Raw genomic sequence first — 27,882 nt, forward strand, 5'->3', positions numbered from 1 at the left:
CACATATGTCTATTTAGCTGAGTTTTGTGCCGTTTATTCAAACACTTCTGTACAGTCCGGCGGGGGAAGGAGATTTTTGACAGTTTTTGACAATATCGCCTCAAATATAGTGTTTATCGGGAGCAAGTAACTGTTAAAACACTTTTTATGTAAAGGGCTACCTCTTAAAACAAAGCGTGTGTATTTTCATAGAATTTTTCAGGGTTGTTTCTGAACAATTGGCCGAAAACCTAATGCAACGCCGTTTCGAGTGGGTCGTTATGCAACGCAATCAAGTGGATACCGTTCTGTGTCTTACTTGCGAAGTCTTATCCGTCTTAAAAACAGTCATTAAAGCCTAACAATGAATAAATTTAGTGAGTTTTACATCATTATAATGATCCCGCCATTTCTAATATCTTGTACTAAATATATATAATACATTTTTATGCTCGCTTAACATTTAACATATTTTTGCGGACATTGTCAAAAAAATCAACACAAAAACATAAAGCAAGGGTGAACATCGAACAATATCATTAAGTAAATGACAGTAATAGTTTGTAAAAACAAGAACCAGTTCAAGGACATTTATCTCCTCCACGAATGGTATACTGAACAGCATGCCAAAAGCGGGTTGACTCTTTATGAGGATTGTTCAAATATGAATGCATCTGAGCACATAAAAATGTATCCTTGATAGATTTCAATGACAATTTTATTTGGTCCCCTCGAAGTATTCACTCAACAGATTTGCAAAATTTCAGTCTTCTAATCCAATCCCTGAAGCCTTTCTCGTAGTATTTTCTAGGTATAGTATGAAGACACTGGAATATTGCAGAACCGAGGTGTTTGCGCTGCACAAAGTTTCTACCAGAAAGGTATTCTTGTGCCTTAGGAACAAAAAGAAGCCACACGGGGCAAGGTCAGGCGAATAAGGAGGGTGATGAAGGAGCACAACAACCTTTTCCTGCTTCAGAAAGTCTTGTACAATAGACGCCTTGTGCGATGACGCATTTTCATGTAGCAATCTGACATTGGCCAAACCAGTTGCAGGTCTTCGAGTTTTGAAATATTTCTTCAGTTTTCGGAAAACTTTAGTCTTGTTAAACTTTACGGATTTGCCTTTAGGAACAGCAACCTGAATGGCAGGACCCAGAGTTGTAAAAAATATGGCATACATTACCTTCTTGACACTCATGGTCCGCTTTGCAATGCGTGGTCTTTTGCCAGACTTTGTTGCCCATATTTTTTGTTCTGGATCTTTCGTTTGGGCTCGAAAAAGTGAATTCATGTCTCGTCACCAGTGACGACATTTGCGAAAGATCGTGCATTGTAATTTGGAAACTATTTAAGCAACAAGTTTGTGCATTGCACGCGTGCCTTTTTTCTGCTCATCTGTCAACAGATAGGAATCTTCCTCATTTTCAAATTACGTTTCAGAATTGTATGAGCTGCTCTTATGAGATGCCAATCATACTAGCTATTTGCCTAGCGGAGTATCTTGCATCAGTAGCAACTATTTCTTTCACTCTAGCAACCATTTTGGCAAACGTTGCTGTTTTCGGCCGACGGCCATGTGGTTCATCTTCTGTTGAAACTAACCCACATTTGAATTTCTAAAACCAACGAATAACTGTCGAAAAAGATATTTCATTATGCCCATAAACAGAACATATATCATCAAAAATGTCTACACTCTATGTCAAGAGTACAACGATTCTTAATATAGGACCGTATTTCAACGGCGTACGCTGACCTTCTTCCAACCATTTTTGTATTAGTATACACGAGTAGGCAATGTTAATGAGGGATAGACACAGCTAAAGTGAACGGATTTTAATGGGTGTGGTATCAATGTATAAATGTACAAATGAAATACAGACACCAATGAAAGAAAATAAACGGACTAGCAATACTAAGAGAGACGTGTTACAGTTGTACTATTTAACTGTCTCCCAACAAAACTTTTTTTTTTCATTGGTGTCTGTATTTCATTTGTATTTTCATTTTTAAACGGCGGCCATAGAGTTTTATTACATCGTTTCTGTTTTATGGAGGACAAATAAAATCTTGCCTTTCCCCTGGCCAATTTTAACGGTCTCTGTGATTTATCTCTCTGAAAATAAATGAACGTTTCACCAGGAATATGAATGAAAATATATACAAACAACTGATCAATACTTTTATCATGGACCAAACTTTATTTATTTTGTATGAACAGCTTAAATGCACAACAAATCAGTAATGAAATCACAATGTATTGGTTTTTAAGGGATTAAAAGTACCAACTGTAACTATACTGATTTAAAGAGTCAACCCGATTTCGGCATGCTGTTCAGTACCATTCGTGGAGGAGAAAAATATCCGTGAACTGGTTCTTGTTTTAACGAACTAATACTATTATTTACTTAATGATATTGTTCGATGTTCATCCTTGCTTTATGTTTATAAATGTGTTGATGTTTTTTGACAATGTCCGCAAAAATATGTGAACTGTTAAGTGAGCATAAAAAATGTAAAGGTACAATATATTAGAAATGGCGGGATCATTATGATGATATAAAACTCTCCAAATTAATTTATTCATTGTTAGGCTTTGAAAATAATGACTGTTTTTAAGACGAATAAGACTTCGCAAGTAAGACACAGAACGGTATCCACTGATTGCGTTGCATAGCGAACCCACTCGAAACGGCGTTGTATAAGGTTTTCGGCCGATTGTTCAGAAACAACCCTGAATAATTCTATGAAAATACACACGCTTTGTTTTAAGAGTAGCCCTTTACATAAAAAGTGTTTTAACAGTTACTTGCTCCCGAAAAACACTAAATTTGAGGCGATATTGTCAAAAACTGTCAAAAATCTCCTTCCCCCGCCGGACTGTACAGAAGTGTTTGAATAAACGGCACAAATCTCAGCTAAATAGACACATGTGCTAAAATATAGACACATTTGCGCTCCAGGTGCACCCATCGTTTTCATTTGATTCGTTATCTAACGGGTAGAAATTCATTTAACTCATACTTACAATTCCAGAAATTTGTAGTATTGGCCATATTTCTCCATCTGATCGGCGTAAAATTCACCGCTCAAACAACGTAGGAACCACTTGATCTGATAAAGCTATGGCCAGTGTGTACATGAACATATGGTTTTTTCCAATTACATAGAATTCTTAGTACAAGTCAATTGATCTCACAAGAACTACAGTCTCTATAAAGGACATATATTTTTCTCTCCATTAGATGGAAGTAGATCTGAGAAGCACAACAATCTCTGGGCAGATATTTATGCCCCACTTCGAAGAAGGAGGGGTGTATTATTTTGCAGATGTGGGTCGGTCTGTCGGTCGGTATGTAGACCAATCCCTTTCTGGATGGTAACTCAAGAACACTTTGGCCTAGGATCATGAAAGTTGATAGGGAGGTTGGTCATGACCAGCAGATGACCCCTATTGATATTGAGATCTGTAGGTCAAGGTCACAGTATCCAGAACGGTTGAACAGTTTCTGGGTGATTACTCAAGAACGGTTTGGTCTAGGATCAGGAAAGTTGATAGGGAGGTTGATTATGACCAGCAAATGACCCCTATTGATTTTGAGATCAGTAGGTCAAAGGTCAAGGTCACAGTGACACGGAACAGTTAAACTGTTTCCGGATGATAACTCAAGATTGCTTGGGCCTAGGATCATGAAAGTTGATAAGTAGGTTAATCATGACCAGCAGATGACCCCTATTGATTTTGAGGTCAGTTTCCGGACTACAACTTGAGAATGCTTGGGCCTAGGATCACGAACCTGAATAGGGAGGTTGATCATGACCAGCAGATGACCCCTATTGATTTTGAGGTCAGTAGGTCAAAAGTCAAGGTCACATTGACCCAGAACAGTAGAACGTTTGTATACAGTGACCAAATAATTTATGTTCCTTGTGAAATTACTGAATGCATCAAGGGGGCATTTCGTGTTAGAACTACGAGCTCTTGTTTCTCTACCATCAAACAGAATTCTTAGTAAATAGATACTACAAGTACAACAGTCCCCTCTATATGGCAGATATTTTTCTTCCAAACAGTTAGAATTCTTAATAGATTTACCTCGTAAGAGTAACAGTCTGTACACACTTGGATTTCAATCCAGCTAGAGGTCTGAGTTCAGTTCAGGTACTAGAAATTTCCGAGATGCTTCGAGTGTCTCGCGCCTCTGGAAATACATAAAAGACGGCTTCGTGTGTATCGGTGCTATACAGTAGGGTTTCTCTCGCTCTGTCCCTCTGGCGTCCAAAAAGAGGGTGATTTTGGTGCCCTGAGTGGCTGCCACGGTACGTAAAGCGCCTTTGAGTGGACATGTTTATCATGAAAAGGGAGCTAAATCTGGTATAACATAAATCTGGTGTAATGAAATATATTAAATACACTTTACGTATTTTTATTATCATACCTTTATTCCAGACCCTCCTATTTATATGTACAAGATTGTAATTTTAAAAATGAACAGCCGTTTTCTTAATCTACATCAGATTTTCATAAAGGTTTGCACCAGAAATGAGATCTGAAGAAAGTTGAGCGGGTGACTAACGGATAAAGCTCTTGTCGCTGAACTAGGATGACGAGATGTCAAGATTAAAGGGTCAAGCTAAACTAAGTGATTATAACTTATATATCAAAGCTGAATAACAACTTTAATTGACAATAAATAAAGCTAACAAGCGGAGAAAACTTTAAAATGCTTGCGGCCCAGATATGGTGCTGTTAAGGGTCGTTTAGACTTTGTAACGAGTACATCATGCCTGTGTACACTGAAAGTCAGGGATTTTGCAACTCGTATATATATGCTTACATAAAGATTACAAAATTAAGCGTTCATGCATATCTCCAGAATGCTCATACATCGGTGAAGTGGACTCATGTGCCGGGTAAATGCAATGCATATCAAACGTACAGACTGTCAGTATATTTATCCGGCATGCATTTATAAGGAAGTGTTTGGAACTTTAACCGACTTGTCGTGAAACTGGTTATATCGTCCTGCATTTCTGGCATTCCATATCATATCGTAAGGATACGGCTTGTAGTTAGGACTTGCTTTATCAAGTTCCTCCATCTAGAAATAGAATAACCAGTATGACATGCATGACACACGCCTCCTGAAAATTATGAATCGATACAGTCAACAACACAGTCATAACTCGGGTAAAGTAATCGGACATAACATCCCACCCACATCATGTTGATTACATAACTGTAGCAGGATGGCAAACCTACGTGACTTTTCGCGGTATCTTACTCTAAGTGAAATTCGCTCGCGTGTTTTTTGCTTGTAATGTCCTTATTACCAGGCAGGTGTTAATAAAATAAAAAGCGTCGAAAACAGGTAAATTGGTGCTTTCCTCGCTGCAAAGCAACTGTCAGACATTCTTGACATTTTTCTCAAACATCCCAAATGCTTTTTCACGGGCCAAATGTCTAGGTAACATAATGTCTAGGTAAGGTACACACTGGAATTTAGGGAGAAGAGTTGATAAAGTCCTGCAGACGTTTTAACTCTACTAAGGAAAGCACTTGTTTCTCTGTCTTTGACGCTCCTTATGCTTCTAAAATCCACCAGGTTACAAGAAATTTACAAACAGAAAAGTTACCCGTGAATCAAAACGTCACATGGGTTGGCCACCGTGTGTAGTAGAAGTCTAGAATACAATGTTCTCATGTAGCTGTATTATTTCGAAGATTTCATTTCAGCTGGATGGAATCTGTAGGAGGAGTTGAGTACACAATGTTCTGTAATATTTCAAAGTCCCAAAAAAGGCTACAACCCAGGAAATACAATCAGACATGAGAGTTTCAACAATATGCTATAAATGTCTAACTCGTGACGTATTTTAAGTTTTATTTCTGTTAGACTGAAAATGAAGAAGTTTTGTACACCATGTTCTGACGAAGTTGTAATATAACGAGGTAAAAAAAAGGCCATAACTCACAAAAGATAATCGGACATGAAAGTTCCGACGATATCCGAACGTCCACTTCATGAAAATGGTGTACACCAAGTCTCATTTCAATCCGAATGAAACTAGGAGGAGTCGAGTACATAATGTTCAGATGTAACTAATATTTCAAAGTCCAGAAAGGGACATAACTTCCCCAAAAATAGACATGAAAGTCCGAATAATATTCGCATGTCCACTTCATGTTGATGATGCCTACCAATATTTATTTCAATTGGACGGAAACATAAGGAGGAGTTGGGTACACAATGTTCTATTGTATTATTTTGAAGTAAAAAAAACACGGGCCACAGTTCTCAAAAAAAAGGTAATCGGACATGAAAGTCCCAACAATATGCGCATCTCTGCTTTATGTTAATGATGTTAACCAAATTTTCATTTTCAACTGGATGGAATTTACAGCAGTCACGTACACAAAAAGGTGCGATATACGGACTGACAGACGAACAGGCGGACGGACAGTTCAAACACTACCTTTATGGTTTTCGAAAAGTGGGGAAAAGATATATCGTTAGGAGGCATAGAATGCAACCAAACCAACCAAACATAATAATAGACCATTACATTTTTAGAGTCTTTAGTGAGAATGGGTTAAAGCCGAAAAAATAGTAAATTTATATGATAGCATTGTCTGAATTGTTGAAATTTGGAAACAATATCAACAACATGTTGTTTTGAACGCCAAATAAATTTCAACACCATTTAAGCTACGGGCTAAGTAAAAAATGGCGGGTAACTTTTTGTCCAGTATATGTAAATTGTAAAAACGTAGACCTTTTTACAATTTTAGCGAATTTATGGTGGCGTATTTCTGCCAACAACATATCCACTTATTTTTCCGTAAAATGTCACTTATTCAGTTATTATCTGGCAAGTGACAAAACTGTTTGTTATCCACTTAAGTATCTTAACAGGACAAAACAGTCTGTTAGTGCCCACTACAGCCATACACATATTCACTTACGTTAACTATGTCAGTTAGTCAGTTATGATTGGCAATATCCCGTTATCGTCCGCTATCATTACGGAATAAATGAAAATACATAAAGGAGCATAACAATTATGCAAATTTATCATTCCAAATCCTAACTATAGGCGCAAACCATTAGGAGCGGTGGTAGGGGATGAGGTGGATATACACTCATTCATTCTGTCACAGGGTGAGAAAAATGTGAAGCCAGACCGAAACTTGAACCCGGGACCTCGGAATACCATTCCGATTACGGACTGAGCTACCCGACCGCCTAGATATATATTTCCCCACCATTTTGAAATTCGTCTTCGAATTTCAGCGGGTAGGGCCTACTTTATAAATTAAGCAATTACAGGCGTCGGAGACTAACCAGTGTCAATTGCCGTCAAGGCCCCACGTTGGGCGCCAAATATTACAAGATGAGAAAAATGTGCAGCCAGACCGGAACTCGAACCCGAGGCCTCGGAATACCGTTCCTATGCCGTACCGTCTTAGCTATGCGGCCGCCTATACATTTTCTCCCGGTTTCAATATTCAACTTCTATACCGTGACAATTCCGTATAAGGGACGAAAAGTCGAACCGTTAATCGCCAATTCCGGTACGAATATTAACTGGATATCAAGAAAACTTTCACAATAACCACTTATTTATGTGAATATGTGGATAGAAGAAGTGGGCACTAACAGACAGTTTTGTCCAGTTAACATAATTATCTGGATAACACGCAGTTTTGCCAGTTGCTAGATAATAACTGGATATGTGACATTTTTAGAGAAAACTGTCTACATAAATAAGTGGATATGTGGTTGGCAGAAATATGCTACCATACAAATTCAATTTCATACATTGTTAATGCCACCTTAATTACTTACAACAAAACAGTACCGATTATTTGAATGCTTGAGGTATCAAATATTTAAAAAATGACAGCAAATTGATCTATATAATAATTAATTTTAAATGCCACATGCCTCTTCAACAGTTAGTTGCCATTTACCACCAGCTTTCATGTTTTCTTCAAGTTGATTTATGGACGTTGCACCTATGACAACCGAGGCCACACAATCCTTCTGTAGCAACCATTTCAATGCAATCTGTGCCACTGTCTTATCTGAATTTAGAGTGTAATTACAATCGTCGATATTGTAGAGATATAAAGATATAGATAATGACGTTTCGGCAGAACTTGAGCAATGGTTAAACGGAAACTGAGCACGGTTGCATTGAAAAATTATGAAAGTCTTGATAAAGCTTTTTATTGTAAACGAAATTAAAGTCAGCTTGGTTTCAGGACATTGTAAAAGTCGCGAAGGCAGCTGGTTTTTTTTTTTTTGTTTTTTTTTTTTTTTAAATATTTGACATCGCATTATTAAATTTATATATCAGTGTCTTGTGTGGAAAAAAAAGTGAAATTCAACTATAAACACTTGTCAACATTTATTATTTTTTTTACATGTGTTTTGGGACGAGTTACGAATACTCACTCGCTCTATAATTTTTTATGTAACTCCAATTTATTATAAAAATGTGAGCGAGTTTTTAGAATAAAACTATCTATTTATTAATTAGGTAACTGAAGTGATACTAGTAACAAAATAATGTGTGTTGTGACAGATATTGTGTTTATTGAACCGTTATTTAGCATACTGTCAACATAAACGATGAAACTATAGGAAAGACATTGTATACACAATAAGTAAGTCTTACTATGTTTCACAGAGATGTCTCGGAGAATCTCAATGATTTGCCAGTACTTTTCATTGTTGGAATATTCTGACCAGGCACCCAGCTGACCTACTGCCTTCTGTGAGTACATATATCCCAGTCTACTGTTGCTAGCATCCGGCGTTTCTCCTTTTTTAAATTTTCCGGTCAACAGCCCCCTTTAATGTTAATTCATTACACCTTCGATCATGTTCAATAATTCATTATTGTCTCGTTTAAATGTGCAATTGTCATGAGGTTTTTCACCAGTGTGAGTACAATACTGATTTCTAGTAATAATCTACATTTGGACTGGGCGAATGCCGAAATATGAAGATTTTGGACTTTAGTTAAACACGAAGAAATATGGAGATTTTGGACTGTGTGCAACGCGAAGAAATACTGAGATTTTGGACTCTAGTTCAAAGCGAAGGAATATGGAGTACTAGTATTTGGACTAGTTCAGCACGAAGAAATATGGAGATTTTGGACTCTAGTTCAATGCAAAAATATTGATATTTTGGACTCGAGACCTACCCGAAGAAATATAGAGATTTTGGACTTGAGTTTAACGCGAAGAAGTATGGAGATTTTGGACTCGAGTTCAATGCGAAGAAATATGGAGATTTTGGACTAGAGTCCAACGCGAAGAAATATAGAGATTTTGGACTCGAGTTCAATGTGAAGAGATATGGAGATCTGGACTGAGTGTAACGCGAAGAAATGTTGAGATTTTGGATTCTAGTTCAACACGAAGAAATATGGAGTATTTAGACTGTAGGGTACGGATGCTAATTTATATACTAAAGAAATTGTGATAGCATTTTAAATAACTCAGTTCAATACTAATATCTTTTGTATCGTCACGTGAAATCAAGAAGAGCTTTCAACTGGTAAAATACATAGGTGTGAAATAAAATATTCTACTTAAATAAAGCAATTAATCAGTCAAAGAAATACCTTTACCCTTTAAGTGGGCTCCATGGTAGAACAGCAATGCCTTCATTCTGACACACCATAAACGGTTCCCACTCTGAATCCCGATGTAACAAACTATACTGTTGCTAAAATGTATGTGATATAGGCTTGAATACCCTATCATTTAAATAGTTTAAAAAATTTAAAAATACTATTTCTGATGTGATGATTTTCTGTGTAAAACAGTATTCGAACTGAAGGCCTTCATTTCAATGTCAGCTTTGCAAAATATAAAAAAAAATCCAATAACTTTATTGCATACATATCAAGACACTCGTTTAAGAAAATCATGCACCAGCTTTCTTCCCTAAAAAGATGACCCGCTTTCCTTACTAAGGTAACCAGCTTTCTTCCTTAAAAAAGATCACCCACTTTTTAGCTCACCAGAGCCAAAAACTCAGGGTGAGCTATTTTAATTTTTCACCGTCCGGCGTCCGTCGTCCGTCGTCAGTAAACTTTTACTTTAAACGACATCTCCTCATAAACCACTAGGCCAATTTCATCCAAACTTCACAGGAATGTTCCTTGGGTGAAGCCCTACAAAAATTATTCAAAGAATTGAATTCCTTGCTGAACTCTGGTTGCCATGGCAACCGAAAGGAAAAACTTTAAAAATCTTCTTCTCAAAAACAAAAAGCCCTAGAGCTTAGATGTTTGGTGTGAAGCATTGCCTAGTGGACCTCTACCAAATTTGTTCAAATCATGACCCCGGGGTCAAAATTGACCCCGCCCCTGGGGCCACTTGATTTTACTTAGGAAAATCTTAAAAAATCTTCTTCTCAAAAACCAGAAGCCCTAGAGCTTAGATATTTGACATGTATAGCATTGCCTAGTGGACCTCTACCAAGTTTGTTCAAATCATGACCCCGGGGTCAAAATTGACCCCGCCCCAGGGGTCACTTGATTTTACTTAGGAAAATCTTCAAAAAAAATCTAAAAATAAACCAGAAGAACTAGAGCTAAGATATTTCACATGTAGCATTGCCTAGTGGACCTCTACAAAATTTGTTCAAATCATGACCTCCGGGGTCAAAATTGACCCCGCCCTATGGGTATACTTGATTGTACATAGAAAAATCTTCAAAAAAATTCTAAAAATAAACCAGAAGGCCTAGAAATTAGATATTTCACATGTAGCATTGCCTACTAGACCTCTACAAAATTTGTTCAAATAATGACACCCGGGGTCAAAATTGACCCTGCACCAGGGGTCACTTGATTTTACATAGGAAAATATTCAAAATTTTTCTAAAAAAAAAACTAGAAGGCATAGATCTTAGATATTTGACATGTAGCATTGCCTAGTAGACTTCTACAAAGTTTGTTCAAATCATGACCCCCGGGGTAAAATTGACCTCGCCCTATTGGGTTACTTGATTGTACATAGAAAAATCTTCAAAATTTTCTAAAAAATAAACCAGAAGGCCTAGAGCTTAGATATTTGACTTGTAGCATTGCCTAGTAGATCTCTACAAAATTTATTCAAACATGACCCCCGGGATCAAAACTGACCCCATCCGAGGGGTCATTTGAGTTTACATAGGACAATCTTCAAAAAATATATAAAAATAAACCAGAAGGCCTAGAACTTAGATATTTCACATGTAGCATTGCCTAGTAGACCTCTACAAAAAAATTTCAAATCATGACCTCCGGTGCAAAATTGACCCCCCAAGGGGTCACTTGATTTTACATAGGAAAATCTGCAAAATTTTTCTAAAAATAAACCAGAAGGCCTACATCTTAGATATTTGACTTGTAGCATTGCCTAGTAGACTTCTACAAAATTTGTTCAAATAATGACCCCCGGAATCAAATTGAACCCGCCCCATGGGGTTACTTGATTGTACATAGAAAAATCCTCAAAATTTTCTAAAAATAAATCAGAAGGCCTAGAGCTTAGATACTTGACATGTAGCATTGCCTAGTGGACTTCTACAAAATTTGTTCAGGATCAAATTGACCCAGCCCCAGGGGTTACTTGATTGTACATAGGGAAATCTTCATAAATTTGCTAAAAATAAACCAGAAGGCCTAGAGCTTAGATATTTGATATGTTAAATTGCCTAGTAGTCTTCTACAAACTTTGTTCAAATCATGACCCCCGGGGTAAAATTGGCCCCACCCCAGGGGTTACTTGATTGTACATCGGAAAATCTTCCAAAAAAATTCTAAAAATCATCAGTTTGACATTTGAAACATGTAGCTCATATTACTCAGGTGAGCGATCCAGGGTCATAATGATCCTCTTGTTTCCTTATAACGATCACCCGCTTTCCTCCGTAAAAGGACCACCCGCTGTCTCCCGTTAAAAGATATGATCACACGCTTTTCTCCATAAAAAGACCACCCGCTGTCTCCCGTTAAAAAATAAGATCACCCGCTTTCCTTCGTAGAAAGATCAACCACTTTCTTCCTAAAACAAATCAGATCAATCGTTTTTTTCTGTAGAAAGATCACCGCTTTCTGCCTTAAAAAGATTACCTGCTTTCTTTCTTTAAGGATAACATCATAAACTTTCTTTCTTTAAGAGGTCACCTGCTTTCCTCCTAAAAAATAACACCAGCTACCTTCCTTGAAAAGATCACCCGCTTTCTTCCTTTAAAGGATCACCTGCTACCTTCCTTGAAAAGATCCCCGCTTTCTTCCTTTAAAGCATCACCTGTTACCTTCCTTGAAAAGATCGCCCGCTTTCTTCCGTAAAAAGATAATCGCTTTCTTCCTTTAAATGATCAACTTATAAAAAAAGATCACGAACATTCTTCCTAAAAAAATATCACCTGCTACCTTCCTTGAAAAGATCACCCGCTTTCTTCTTTTAAAGGATCACCTGCTACCTTCCTTGAAAAGATCGCCCGCTTTCTTCCTTTAAAGCATCACCTGTTACCTTCCTTGAAAAGATCGCCCGCTTTCTTCCGTAAAAAGATGATCGCTTTCTTCCTATAAATGATCGACTTATATAAAAAGATCACGAACATTCTTCCTAAAAAATATCACCTGCTACCTTCCTTGAAAAGATCGCCCACTTTCTTCTTTTAAAGGATCACCTGCTACCTTCCTTGAAAAGATCGCCTACTTTCTTCTTTTAAAGGATCACCTGTTACCTTCCTTGAAAAGATCGCCCGCTTTCTTCCGTAAAAAGATGATCGCTTTCTTCCTATAAATGATCGACTTATATAAAAAGATCACGAACATTCTTCCTAAAAAATATCACCTGCTACCTTCCTTGAAAAGATCGCCCGCTTTCTTCTTTTAAAGGATCACCTGCTACCTTCCTTGAAAAGATCGCCTACTTTCTTCTTTTAAAGGATCACCTGCTACCTTCCTTGAAAAGATCCCCCGCTTTCTTCTTTTAAAGGATCACCTGCTACCTTCCTTGAAAAGATCGCCCACTTTCTTCTTTTAAAGGATCACCTGCTACCTTCCTTGAAAAGATCGCCCGCTTTCTTCTTTTAAAGGATCACCTGCTACCTTTCTTGAAAAGATCGCCCGCTTTCTTTTTTTAAAGGATCACCTGAAACCTAATTTCCTGAAAAGATCGCCCGCTTTCTTCTTTTAAAGGATCACCTGCTACCTTCCTTGAAAAGATCGCCCGCTTTCTTCTTTTAAAGGATCACCTGCTATCTTCCTTGAAAAGATCGCCCGCTTTCTTCTTTTAAAGGATCACCTGCTACCTTTCTTGAAAAGATCGCCCGCTTTCTTCTTTTAAAGGATCACCTGCTACCTTCCTTGAAAAGATCGCCCGCATTCTTCCTTTAAAGCATCACCTGCTACCTTCCTTGAAAAGATCACCCGCTTTCTTCTTTTAAAGGATCACCTGCTACCTTCCTTGAAAAGATCACCCGCTTTCTTTTTTTAAAGGATCACCTGCTACCTTCTTTGAAAAGATCGCCCGCTTTCTTCTTTTAAAGGATCACTTGCTACCTTCCTTGAAAAGATCGCTCGCTTTCTTCCTTTAAAGTATCACCTGCTACCTTCCTTGAAAGATCACCCGCTTTCTTCTTTTAAAGGATCACCTGCTACCTTCCTTGAAAAGATCGCCCGCTTTCTTCCTTTAAAGCATCACCTGCTACCTTCCTTGAAAAGATCGCCCGCTTTCTTCCTTTAAAGGATCACCTGCTACCTTCCTTGAAAAGATCACCCGCTTTCTTCTTTTAAAGGATCACCTGCTACCTTCCTTGAAAAGATCGCGTGTGACACAAGGCTGTAGTCCTTGTGTTTTATTATCGGTAATGCATACCTGCAGTGTGACACAAGGCTGTAGTCCTACAGTTTTATTATAGCTAATGCATACCTGCAGTGTGACACAAGGCTGTAGTCCTAGAGTTTTATTATAGCTAATGCATACCTGCAGTGTGACACAAGGCTGTAGTCCTAGAGTTTTATTATAGCTAATGCATACCTGCAGTGTGACACAAGGCTGTAGTCCTAGAGTTTTATTATAGCTAATGCATACCTGCAGTGTGACAAAAGTCTGTACTCCTAGAGTTTTATTATAGCTAACGCATACCTGCAGTGTGACACAAGGCTGTAGTCCTAGAGTTTTATTATAGCTAATGCATACCTGCAGTGTGACACAGGGCTGTAGACCTAGAGTTTTAATATAGGTAATGCATACCTGTAGTGTGTCACAAGGCTGTAGTCTGAAAGTTTTAGAATGGTGATTGTGTACCTGCAGTGTTACACAAGGCTGTAGTCCTAGAGTTTTACTATAGTTAATGCACACCTGCAGTGTGACACAAGGCTGTAGTCTGAAAGTTTTAGAATGGTGAACGCATACCTGCAGTGTGACACAAGGCTGTAATCTGAAAGTTTTAGAAAGGTGAACGTGTACATGCAGTATGACACAAGGCAGTTGTCCTAGAGTTTTATAATAGTTAACGCATACTTCCAGTGTGACACAAGGCTGTAATCTGAAAGTTTTAGAATGGTGAACAAGTACCTACAGAGTGACACAAGGCAGTTGTCCTTGAGATTTAGGATATATAACGCATACCCGCAGTGTGACACAAGGCTGTAATATGAAGTTTTAGAATGGTGAACGTGTACCTGCAGTTTGACACAAGGCCGTTGTCCTTGAGGTTTAGTAGTTAACGCATACCTGCAGTGTGACACAACGCTGTAGTCCGAGAGTTTTAACATGGTTAACTCATACCTGCAGTGTAACACAAGGCCGTTGTCCTAGAGGTTTAGAATAGTTAACGCATACCTGCAGTGTGACACAACGCTGTAGTCTGAGAGTTTTAGAATGGTGAACGCATACCTGTAGTGTGACAAAAGGCTGTAGTCCGAGAGTTTTAACATGGTAAACTCATAACTGCAGTGTAACACAAGGCTCTAACCCGAGAGTTTTAGAATAGTAAACGTACACCTGCAGTGTATACCGTGCTACAGACTGTAGTCCTAGAGTTCTAGAATGTTTAATTTATACCTGCAATGTGACACAAGGCTGGAGTCCGAGACTTTTGGATGAATCAACTACCTGTTGCATCTGCCAGCCACACAGGTTGCTATAACCGTAGTAGTGAATTTTACCACAGCGAACAAGGTCGTCAAAAGTGCGCAATGTTTCCTCAATAGGGGTAGCATTATCCCAACCATGGGCCTGAAAGATATTTCAATAGATGTTGCATGCATCACTCTTATATCAACTGTATACTATTGCAGTGCTCTCGGGGCATGGAAATTACAACAATGATAATTTAGTGTTGTGTTGTGACATTTGTTCTGTATATAGTTTTGTCTGTAAGTAATAGGCTGTCCATGAATGTCTTACATTTTGCCCTCATGGAGAATGAATTATATGAAAAAGCTGCTATGTGCTTAGAGCAAATCTTTGGCGTTTGCCTTTGTTAAAGCGTATCTGCCATTACACTCATGTAGTACATATTATGGCCATCAGCTGGTTCGAGAGTTTGTGTAGCTTGTAAGACAAAATATGAACAAGACATATATAAGTTGTAAGTGGGCTTTTATTTAAGCCGGTATCAAAAACATGAAATACAGTACAAAATATCAAACTCATTTAGTTTGTTGACTAGAACTAGTAATACAGATCAAATGAATTTTGTTTTATCTAGGAAATACGATTCCGCCACAACATGAAGACCCCGCCTAAGACCAGGCCTGTATGGCCGCCCAGCCCGCCCAGCCAGCCCGCCCGCCTAGCCCGCCCAGCCAGCCCAGCCCGCCCACTGAGGAAAAGCACAGATCTACGGATCGCGGGGTCGTGAGTCCGATCCCTGAGTGAGGCATATGTTCTCCGTGACGATTTGATAAAAGGCACTTTGTCTGACATCATTCGTCCCCCACCTCTGATTCATGCGGGGAAGTAGGTAGTTACTTGCGGAGAACAGGTTTGTACAGGAACACTGGTTAGATTAACTGCCTGCCGTTGCATAACTGAAATACTGTTGAATAACGGCGTTAAACTCAAAAACAAACAAACTTTATGGCCGCCCAGACAAAAGTACATTATATCTGACTCACTGTTGTTGTAAATAATATGCATGTATTGAATATTGTAATGCAATATACAATATTCATTCTGCTGGTCTACAGCTGTAAATACCGCATTCATGTAAGTATACAGCAGTCTTTGGCATCGATTTTTGTCTAGTGTCTTATACATTCCAGTGCCGTAACATTTTCAGTACTAGATAAAGTTTTTATGTTCTCCGAAAAGGGGGAGCATATAGTCGTCGCCTTACCCTTCCGTCCGCCTGGCCCTCCGTTGTACTTCTTTTCCGGAGGATAACTCAAAAAGTATTGAAGTTACTAAGTTGTAACTTTTTTAAATTATACATTGAGAGTGAGTGCAATGACAAGGAATCATAACTCTAGGTGATCCCATTTGTTAATCATCTCCCTTTTTTGAAAGCCTTGCCTGGGGCATAACTCGAATACTATGTAAGGTATTTCTTCATACCGTATATATTGACAAACGTCAGTGAGAGGGAGCTCATTGGCAAGGAACCATAACTATAAATGGTACAATTTTTGAATTATCTCCTTTTTTGAAAATCTTGTCCGGGGCATAAGTTTAAAACTATGTAAGCTATTGACTTCATACTTTACCATCAAAGCTATTGCTTTAAAACTTGCAACACTTGTTCATCACCAATAGCTGACTCTGTACAGCAAGAAACATAACTCCATCCTGCTTTTTGGCCCCATTTGGACTTAGAAAATATCAGATTTCTTGGTTAAGTTTTGCGTTTAGGTCAAATTTTCTCCTTAACGGTCAAAGCTATTACTTTAAATTTTGAAGAAGTTATTCGCCATTAAAAGCTGACTCTGTACAGCAAGGAACATAACGCTACATTGCTTTTTGCGAGAATTATGGCCCCCTTTTGGACTTAGACAATCAGATTTCTTGGTTAAGTTTTGTTTTTAGGTCAGCTTTTCTCCTAAACTGTCAAAGCTATTGCTTTAAAACTTGCAACAGTTGTTCACCATCAAAAACTGACTCTGTACAGCAAGAAACATAACTCGATCCTGCTTTTTGCAAGAATTATGGCCACATCTGACTTTTTAATGTTTTACATTTACTTATTGCTTTGTGAACTCTCTTCTGGAACCACTGATCTTAAATACTTGTAAATGCCTGCGCTTAATCGGAGCTGACAGCAAATGTGTAAGATATAGGACCTATTCTGTTCTTTTAATTTGTTTCTGTCAGCGATATACCGATAAATTAGTTGGTTAATGCTTTACTGACAGCTGTCATAGACTGTGTGTCGACGCTTTTAAAACAGTTAAAGGAGCCTAATAAAATTGGTTGAGAGTCATTTTACATTTTCTCAGATACAACTCATCGCTAAATTATTATCATTTGGTATAGGTTTTTCAATGGCTTACCTGATACAGGTCAATATAATCTGTCTGCAGTCTTTGTTGACTTCCTTCTAGAGCCTGTACGATATGTCGCCTGCTTAAACCAATATTGTTTAATTCTTTGTCTTTTGGATTGTATACTTTTGTCGCCAAGATTACACGATTTCTCTTGTGATTGCTGTAAATGTTATTAAGCGACAGATATACTCCAACAGCCTAGATATAAAATTCTCTGACACAATTGACCATATATGTAATTTACTTACAGATATACTCCAACAGACGATATATGTAATTTACTAACAGATATACCTCAACAGGCTGTATAAGTAATTTACCAACAGATATACATCAATTGACTTATATAAGTAATTTACCAACAGATAAACCTCAACTGGCTATATATGTAGTTTACCTACAGATATACCCCAACTGACTAGATATGTAACTTACTAACAGATATTACTCCAACAGACAAGATATGTAATTTACCAACAGATATACTCAACAGCCTAGATATGTAATTTATCAAGAGATATACCTCAACTGACTATACATGAAATTTACCTACAGATATTCCCCAGATGACGATATATGTAATTTATCGACATATATACCTCAATTGACTAAATATGTAATGTACCGACAGATATAACCCATTATATATGTAATTTACCGACAGATATATTCCAACAGACTAGATATGTAATTCATCAACTGACTATATGTGTGATTTACATACAGATATGCCTCAACGGACTATATATGTAATTTACCTACAGGTATACCCCAGATGACGATATATGTAATTTTTCGACAGATATACCTCAACATACTGTATAAGTAATTTACCAACAGATATACATCAATCGACTATATAAGTAATTTACCAACAGATACACCTCAACTGATTATATATGTAGTTTACCTACAGATATACCACAACTGACTAGATATGTAATTTACCAACAGATATACTCAACAGACTAGATATGTAATTTATCAAGAGATATACCTCAACTGACTATATATGTAATTTACCTACAGATATTCCCAGATGACGATACATATGTAATTTATCGACAGATATACCTCAATTGACTATATATGTAATGTACCGACACATATATTCCAACAGACTAGATATGTGTCTCATCAAGAGATATACCTCGACTGACTATATGTGTGATTTACATACAGATATATCTCGACTGACTATATATGTAATTTACCTACACCCCAGATGACGGTATATGTAATTCATCGACAGATATACCTCAATTGACTATACATGTAATGTACCGTGAGATATACGTTAATTTATCATTTATGTAATTTACCGACAGATATACCTCCATTATATATGTAATTTACTGACAGATATACTCCAACGCACAATGTAAAGAAGTTACTGTCCTGAACAAAACTGCTTATCCTCCATTATTTTGTCTATATCTTAAAAATCAAGCGCTTTTAGAAATAACATAGGCTCAGAACATTTCAACAAAATCAAAATCTGCCGTCGCATAAAATCCATTGTTAATTATTCTGTTTTCTTAAGAATGGTATCTACTCGTTATCTAAAAATACCACATTTTATATGTATTTTGTGACTTATTACAAATGGGGTGAAGTAGTAAAGTCAGAGTGCATGATTAGTTATTTTTGAAAATTTAATAGATTATTAACAATTTCATTGTTCTAAGGATATGATAAATTACAAAAAAATATTTTGATTAATTCTTAAGATATTAGTCTAATAGCAAATGTTAGTATAGTTAGTAACTAATATACATCTGCCCATCATTTATCATCACCTCTACCTTAACAATGGACAGTAGCCTGCACAGTATGCCCAAAATAAACTTATTAGAAGATCGTATGAGGTATCATTCTATCTAAATAGGACATACGTATATAAGTTATAACGAATGCCGCTTTTACGAATTTCCGGTTATACGGAACAAATTTTAGTTATTGTTTATTATATGTAAAATGAAATGTTTATAGCAAAATTATCGGATATAAGAAACACATTTTCATGTCACAGAGTTCAAAATACATTGAAATAATTATAGGTTATTAGCTTTGTATCGGGAAATATGCACGAGTTCTTCAGCGGAAATATTGCGCGACTTTAGGAGCGCAATATTCTTCCGCTGAAGAACGAGTGCATATTTCCCGATGCAAAGATAATAACCTTTTTATTACATACGCATCTACACGTATAAATATAATGTAAATATCATAAATATGTGCAATAGCCTGAATAAGATTGACAGTACTGAACTAATAGAAAAAAATAGTGCAACAACACACACTGAATTACGTCACGCACCCGATATGAAATTCAGGCGTCAGTGTATGGAAAAATATTGACGTTTCCGGTACCGGTGTAACTTAACGGGGAATAGAAACGAGTATGTAATAACATCTGTTACAGCGGACCCCATGTTTAAAATGTTTAATTTAGCCCCGTGTTTCTACTGTATGCTATTAAGTTTCGCTAAATGTTGAATGTTATTTGCTCGGTTTCCTACAGCAATAATTGAAAATTGTTTGGTTACCTTTGAAACCAATTTCCTATAATAGTTTCAGACGTTCCTGCGCAGTACATGTCAGCAGTGTCTACAAAATTTCCACCTAGCTCCAAAAAACGGTCCATCAGTTGGTGTGCTATCTCCTCAGTTGAACGTGTTGGTGAATCATAAAACTTAAGAATACATAACACAGATGTCAAAGTTCATACTCAAGAACGAGGGTTGATAGGAAACATAAAAATGATTCAAACTCGTAAGAAGACTACACTTCAATTGCCTTTTACATGGACAAAATGAACCCTGCATTTTTCAAACCAGAACGATTTATTTACCTTATAGTACCAAGCAACCACATGGAATAAACATTAATAGTACAAAAGTTTTTTTTTTCGTGGGGACATTTTTCATTTTTTGTTCAGTTGAATTTACCAAACCATACGGTATCTATGAAACATTGTCGGGGTGGGGTGCTGTAGCCTTTACTGGCCTTAATAGTTCAAACCCGACACCTTTAAGTGACGTAAGAGCTGTTCCCTTCCACCTAATACCAGCTTACATACAATAAGAGCTGTTCCCTTCCACCTAATACCAGCTTACATACAATAAGAGCTGTTCCCTTCCACCTAATACCGGCTTACATACAATAAGAGCTGTTCCCTTCCACCTAATACCGGCTTACATACAATAAGAGCTGTTCCCTTCCACCTAATACCAGCTTACATACAATAAGAGCTGTTCCCTTCCACCTAATACCGGCTTACATACAATAAGAGCTGTTCCCTTCCACCTAATACCGGCTTACATTCAAAAGCTTTAGCAAGATTGTCTAAGTAGAAAAGGGGGAATAATAATAATAACATCTTTATTTATAGAAGGTAGCACATGAAGATATAGACCAGTACAAAGTACAAGTAATACATCTTAATTTTAAATGCGGCCTTCTGAAAAACAACAACATTCAAATACAATTTACACTATCACATAACCTAATTAATATCACATTCATCCTTAGACAAATATCCCTAAAAATAGATATTGCCTTTAAGTCTCCATTTATACTATTTTCGTTTAGGCAATCAATTAGTTATAATAATCAATTATAATGGCATAGTTATAATTCAGCTGATATAAACAAAGAGATTATTCTTATTTTGAAAAATTATTCTTGCAGCTCTACCTTGGATTTTCATTATTTTCTTTAAAGAACTCTTATTTCCTTGACACCATACAGTACAACAATAATCAAATATTGACATTAAATATGCATTATAGAATGACTTTTTCATTTCAACTGTCAAATAGTACGATATACGTCTCAACAACACTATTTTTAGTTAAGTTTAGTGCAAATTTCAATTTGAACATTCCACGACAATGTGTTGTCTATATAAATACCTAATAATTTTTTAACCTTGACATTTTCTATTACTTGCTTGGAAATACTTAAAATAGTTCTTTACAACTGTTACTTTTTTGTTTAGTACACAAAACCATGTATTTTGTTTTGTTTGGATTAAGTGACATATTGTTTAAATTGCACCATTGTTGCACAACATCTAAATTTTGCTGGAGTTTAGTTTGCACTTTATCTAAATCATAATCTGATTCATACATAGTAGAGTCGTCAGCATAGAGGTCTATTCTGCCACTCTTTAAAGCTAAAGCGATATCATTGATATATAATAAGAATAAAAGAGGGCCAAGAATAGAACCTTGAGGAACTCCAGAGGTTACAAGCATACTTTTAGATTTGGTGTTTCCCACTTTTACCATTTGGGTTCTGTTTGATAGATATGATTTGAAAAAATCAACACTTTTATCTGAAAAATGATACATTTCAATTTATGCAATAAAATGTTATGATTAACAAGATCAAAAGCTTTCCATAGATCTAAAAATACAGTTCCGACATATTTACCAGAATCTATATCTGAAAGCCATACTTCTATTAGTCTAGTTAGTGCTATATGACATGAATGATACTGTCTAAATCCTGATTGAGTTTTGTGAATGTTGTTAGTTTTCTTAAAGAATGAATGGATCTATTTGCTATGTGTCTCTCAAATATTTTGGAAGTTGTAGGCAAAATAGATATAGGCATGTAATTATTTGGGTCTTCTTTATCACCACCTTTGAATATTGGGAGAACGTAAGCCTCTTTGAGAGCATCAGGAAATAAACCATTTACAATGCTTGTATTTATCATAAAAGCCATCGACGTTGTAATATGGCCACCATAGTAGTGCAATATAATTACTTTTCTTAATCATTGATGAAATATTATTACGCAGAATTTTATACTTTTAAAATTCTTTATTCTTATGCAGTTGGTCTCTTTGAAAAATCGCATGTTTTATTTTTTCGTTAAACCATGCTGGCTGAGTATCACGCTTAACCCTTTTTGTTTTTAAAGGCGCATGTTTTGAAAGAACATCATTAATAATGTTATAGAATAATTGTAATTTTACTAAAATGTAAGCCAGAGTTATGAAACTTGCAATTTGAAGCCGTCTCATGATACCAAAGACGCGTGGAGTGTCTAAAAACATTTGATCAAGTAATTCCTCAAAAACATACTTACATGCAAAACTGTCACAAAATTTCTATGTTAAAAAGGGGCAAAACTTTGACAAAATAAAAGCTAGTGTTATGTTATTTGCCATGCGGGGTCATCTCATAATGCTGTAGATATATGTGAAGTGTGAAAGCATTTGGTCCAGTAGTTTCTGAGACATCTGCTTACATGCAAAACTTCAATATGAAATTCTAAGTTAAACAGGGGCACAATTGAACTTGTCATTTTAACAAAATAAAATTAGCTCATAATGCCGAAGACATGTGTGAAGTTTGAAAGCATTTGGCCCAGTAGTTTCTGAGAAACCTGCTTACATGCAAAACTTTAACTGAAATTATAAGTTAAAAAGTAAGAAAAATATAAAAGAATTCTTTCTTTCTCGTAACATGCTCAAAAATATTAGGGTAGGTAGTCCGGAAACATCTTTTTTTTTATTAAATGAGACTTTTCGGAAATTATTTTTGTGTCAAAACATGAATACAAATAAAGGATTATGCCTTTAGAGCATCAGTAAGTTGATTTCTAACATCACTGACCATGTTTAAAGCATAGAAAGCGCAGTTTTGTTAAAAGGTTGAAAAAAAAAATCTCCAGTGCCATAAAAACATTTAGGGTCGGGCCAAAAATTTAGGGTATGTCGAGAAACAAACATTTTTACGCTTAATTTAACTTGTCATGGAAGGTCATCTCATAATGCTTAAGACATGTGTGAAGTTTGAAAGTATTTGGCCTAGTAGTTTCTAAGACACCTGCTTACATGAAAAACTTTAACCTTTCGCGAACGCGGACACAAACGCCGACGCCGACGAAAGGGTGATTACAATAGCTCTACTATTTGAAAAGAAATGAAATAGTCAAGTTAAAAAAGGAATAGATTACAAGGATCATAAAGGTATATTTTTTCAGGCGATAAAAGATCCAGTCTTAATTAGTTGTTGGGCATAATTTTGACAAAATAAAAGCTTAAGTTACATAATTTGCCACATGAGGTCATCTGACAATGCCGAAGACATGTGTGAAATGTGAAAGCATTTGGCCAGACATCTGCTTACATGCAAAACGTCAAAATGAAATACTTAGTTAAAAACAGACATAATTTTTGCCAAAAAAAAACAGAACAACTACACTTATGTTACTTGTCCATGGAGGTCTCATAATGCCTACGACATGTGTGAAGTGTGAAAGCATTTGTACGAAAGACCCGTGGTGACATTTCAACTTCATTATTTCACGATTTCTGATTCCTGATTTCACGATTTCTACTTCATGAATTCACGAATTCACAATTTCTGCTTCCTGATTTCACGATTTCCACTTCATGAATTCACGATTTCACGATTTCCACTTCATAAATTCACGAATTCACGATTTCACGAAAACACTTCACGATTTCTTGATTTCACGATTTCACGATTTCTTGATTTCACGATTTCCACTTCATGAATTCACGATTTCACTATTTCTGCTTCCTGAATTCACGATTTCCACTTCTTGAATTCACGATTTCACGATTTCCACTTCATGAATTCACGATTTCACGAATTCATGATTTCACGAAAAGACTTCACGATTTCTTGATTTCACGATTTCCACTTCATGAATTCACGATTTCACGATTTCTGCTTCCTGAATTCATGATTTCCACTTCACGAATTCACAATTTCACGATTTCCACTTCATGAATTCACGATTTCCACTTCACGAATTCACGATTTCACGATTTCCACTTCACGAATTCACGATTGTGAAATCGTGAATTCATGAAGTAAAATCGTGAATTCATGAAGTGGAAATCGTGAATTCAGGAAGCAGAAATCGTGAAATCGTGAATTCATGAAGTGGAAATCGTGAAATCAAGAAATCGTGAAATCATGAAATCAAGAAATCAAGAAATCGTGTTTTTTCGTGAAATCGTGAATTCGTGAAATCGTGAATTCATGAAGTGGAACTCGTGAAATCGTGAATTCATGAAGTGGAAATCGTGAATACCTGCAAACATGCAAAACTTTAACTGAAATTCTAAGTTTAAAAGGGGCATACGTTTGACAAAATAAAAGCTAGAGTTATGTAACTCGTCATGAGAGGTCATCTTATTATGCTTAAGACATGTGTGAAGTTTGAAAGCATTTGGCCTAGCAGTTTCTGAGACACCTGATTACATGAAAACGCCGTGATTATTTGAACAATTTCTAAAAAATGAATAAATTATACGGATCATAAAATATTTTATTTTTCGGGATAAAAGATTTAATCTGAATTAGTTGTCACTTCAAGTGACAAATCTTACAGAAGTAAACAAGGAACAGAAATTGCATTGTAGCTCAGCCCTATTACTGTAATCTCACTGTTTATGTATACTTGAACTGTAACTAGAAGGTGTTTTGATCGCAAAAACATATGTCTCCCCCCCCCCCCTCCCCCACCATGTATACATTTAGCTATGACGGCCATTTTGTGCAGCAAAGCGGAACGTGTCGGCGATATGCACAACTAGGCTTGGTACTTATCCCCCTGTGAAGTTTCGTCGAAATCTTTTCAGCAGTTTGACCTGTGAAAGACGGACGGACAATATTTATCTATTTTTAGCTCTTGCGGCCATTTGGTGCAGCGAAGCGGAACGTTTTAGTGATATGCATAACTAGGCTTGGTCCTGATCACGCCTGTGCAGTTTCGTCGAAATTCGGTCAGCATTTTGACCTGTGAAGGCCGGAAAAGCTTTATGCTTTATAAGTGAACAGACGGACGGATGGACAGGCAGACGGCGAAGGCAAAAACAATATGTCTCCTCCATCACAGTTCATAATGCAATCTGAACAGAATCACGAAAGAAGGAGTTATTTGAGCCCCTTGTAAATTATAAAAGTCATTTTTTAGCATTCGACAAATGTCAAAAATATGAGAATATCAAAGAAATCAATTTAAGGACTGTTAGATGCAGTAGATTGGCGATTGTGTTCTCCTTTTTTCAAAAAAAAAAAAATATAAATATATATAATTTTATTATATATTGATGGATTTCATTTCCAAATACCTCGGATAGAATAAAGGTTGGCAAACGGTGTGCCTTCATCATTTTCCATTTTATTAACAGGTTATTTCCCTTTAGATTTTTGGGAAATTCTTTAATTTAAAGTCTTCAGAAAGTTTTAACTGTTTTTGATCAACATGATATATGAATATATATTTCTGTATAAGTGAATTGCAAAAAATATGGTATGTCTTACATTGAATGGACCGCCTTCTTGCTTTCCAAAGGTCATCGTACCAAGACAAATATTTGAGACCTTGACACCGGTCTTTCCTAGATAATTGTACTGTACCTCTGCATCCATCCTTTACTTTATTCTGTAATTACATATGCGGTCTATATGTCACAGTATCAGTTTGTCTAATTATTGTCTAATTATTCTATGTATGTTTTGTAAAGTCCTTATTGTAATCCGTACTTGTATTCTTGTTCTGTGTCTTACCTGGCTTCTCATATATTATAATGTTCCCATTCGTAAACCATAGTTTAAGTACGTATCTATCATTCAATTGAATATCAGTAAAGGTTTAGTTTTTTTTGAGAAAATCAGTTGAAGGTTTTAAATGTGTCTTGGTGCCTTCGTCTGATGCAGTTGGCGGTGCTGCTCACATGTGAGCCCAGGGGTACGGAAAAGTGTACTGCTTAAGCAAATATATCACCTAGGTTTCAAAGAAAATCAGTTGAAAACTGTGAAAGAAAGACAATTTCTAGTCGCTATATGATACAGACGTGTGTATTTAGAGCTCACAGATATTTATAATATTTTTGTAGATCTTTATATCACAAAATAAATAAATAAAAAATGTGACTGTGTAACTTTTATCTTGTTGCAACAGAGCATGACTAAACTGCAGGTGGAAGTTCAAACTATTATCGACCTGTTCACTGATTGAATATCGGAGTTACCTAAAGAAATATCAGAGGTGGAAACGTGGTTCAAAAAGCTGAAATATCAAAATCAAATTATGCAAATCTGTATAATATTATTTATCATAAAATACACAATTCAAATTGTCAGTTTGATAAGAAGGTGACACTTAATATTGTCGGTCTGCTGTAAAGAAGGACTCGTTTATAGGCAAGAAGTATTAGAGAGAGAGAAAAAAAAAACGAAACGAGAGAGAGAGAGAGAGAGAGAGAGAGAGAGAGAGAGAGAGATGGTACTCCGGAGACAAGCAACATCAGTATAAAACATTCGTTCTAAATTAGTTAAGCTACAGAATTATTGTCGCAAATGGTAAGAATAAAGTTGGTGGAGACATGGCTATAATGTGTAGAAATGAAATAAAAACGAGCACAAGATTACTTATGGCACATCTCGATGTTTTCTCTATGGAATATGGAAAATGATTTTCAAAAATATTACTGTATATGTAGTTTGATGTTTATAGACCTCCAGCTTTATCTACCAGTGGTCAATTTGTTGCAGCTTTCCCGAAGGAATATTTCCACCTAATAGGGGACTTATTCAACATCCATGACGGCACAAGAGCAATATCAGATCTTTGTCATGGGTTAATGTCAGAATGGGTGGAAACAGTTTAGATTTAGTTATAACAGAATTAATCAATGACGATGGCCACTAAAAGGAGCAAGGAGTCCCAATTTAAAAAAAAATAAAAACAGGAGACTTTAAAGTGATGCTATAGATAAAACCTATTAAATATCCATCGAATGGTCCATGTAAAGAAATTGTTTAAAGATGTTTTTTCCTTCTATTTTTGCTCCAGCGGCCCCTAGAAGGTGCCAAGTGCTCTCATTAAAACAAACTGAGAGAAAACCTTGCTAGGAGGCTATAGACAATGTCTGATGTAATTCTGACGACTGGCAATGGACGACTGATGATGGACGCCGGGCTATTCAACTATGCGAATAGCTCACCCTAAACCCTAGGTTCTAGTGAGCTAAACCTATCTAAATGTTGTTAAAACATGAAATAAAAATAAAACATGTTTTTTTCACACATGTAAATTGTATCTTACAATACTGCATCTGATGTTGACTCGGTGAAAGTGTTTTGACACTAAAACAAATAAGTACCCTTTAAATCATTATTTACATTTTCATCTATCTTATCAACAGTTTAACAAAGCCAAATATCACTAAAATGACATACCTGTTTGTATGAGGAAAATCAAATAGGTTCTGTTAATTCATACACAGCATGTATGCGAAACAACGTATGTATATGTGTATTGAATAAATTATATTGACCAGGAAACAGCTGTTTTACGTTCTGTTTTGTGTTATAGTGTAAATAT

The 27,882-nt window shown here is 36.4% G+C and overlaps 1 protein-coding gene across 1 annotated transcript; it reads right to left on the minus strand.

Moving 5' to 3' along the window:
• Positions 1-4,404: 4,404 nt before the first annotated feature.
• Positions 4,405-27,821, minus strand: LOC123540634 (1-deoxyxylulose-5-phosphate synthase YajO-like). The gene is made up of 9 exons (XM_053526368.1): positions 27,738-27,821; positions 25,818-25,938; positions 20,046-20,191; positions 17,503-17,656; positions 15,074-15,247; positions 9,631-9,728; positions 8,668-8,843; positions 7,932-8,071; positions 4,405-5,084 (listed from the first exon to the last, which is right to left on the minus strand). Exons 2-9 carry the CDS (start codon positions 25,923-25,925, stop codon positions 4,953-4,955), a joined length of 1,128 nt encoding a protein of 375 aa, XP_053382343.1. The 5' UTR covers positions 25,926-25,938; positions 27,738-27,821; the 3' UTR covers positions 4,405-4,952.
• Positions 27,822-27,882: the final 61 nt, after the last annotated feature.

Source organism: Mercenaria mercenaria, chromosome 16 (genome assembly GCF_021730395.1).
Source record: "Mercenaria mercenaria strain notata chromosome 16, MADL_Memer_1, whole genome shotgun sequence".
Taxonomy (NCBI): Eukaryota; Metazoa; Mollusca; class Bivalvia; order Venerida; family Veneridae; genus Mercenaria; species Mercenaria mercenaria.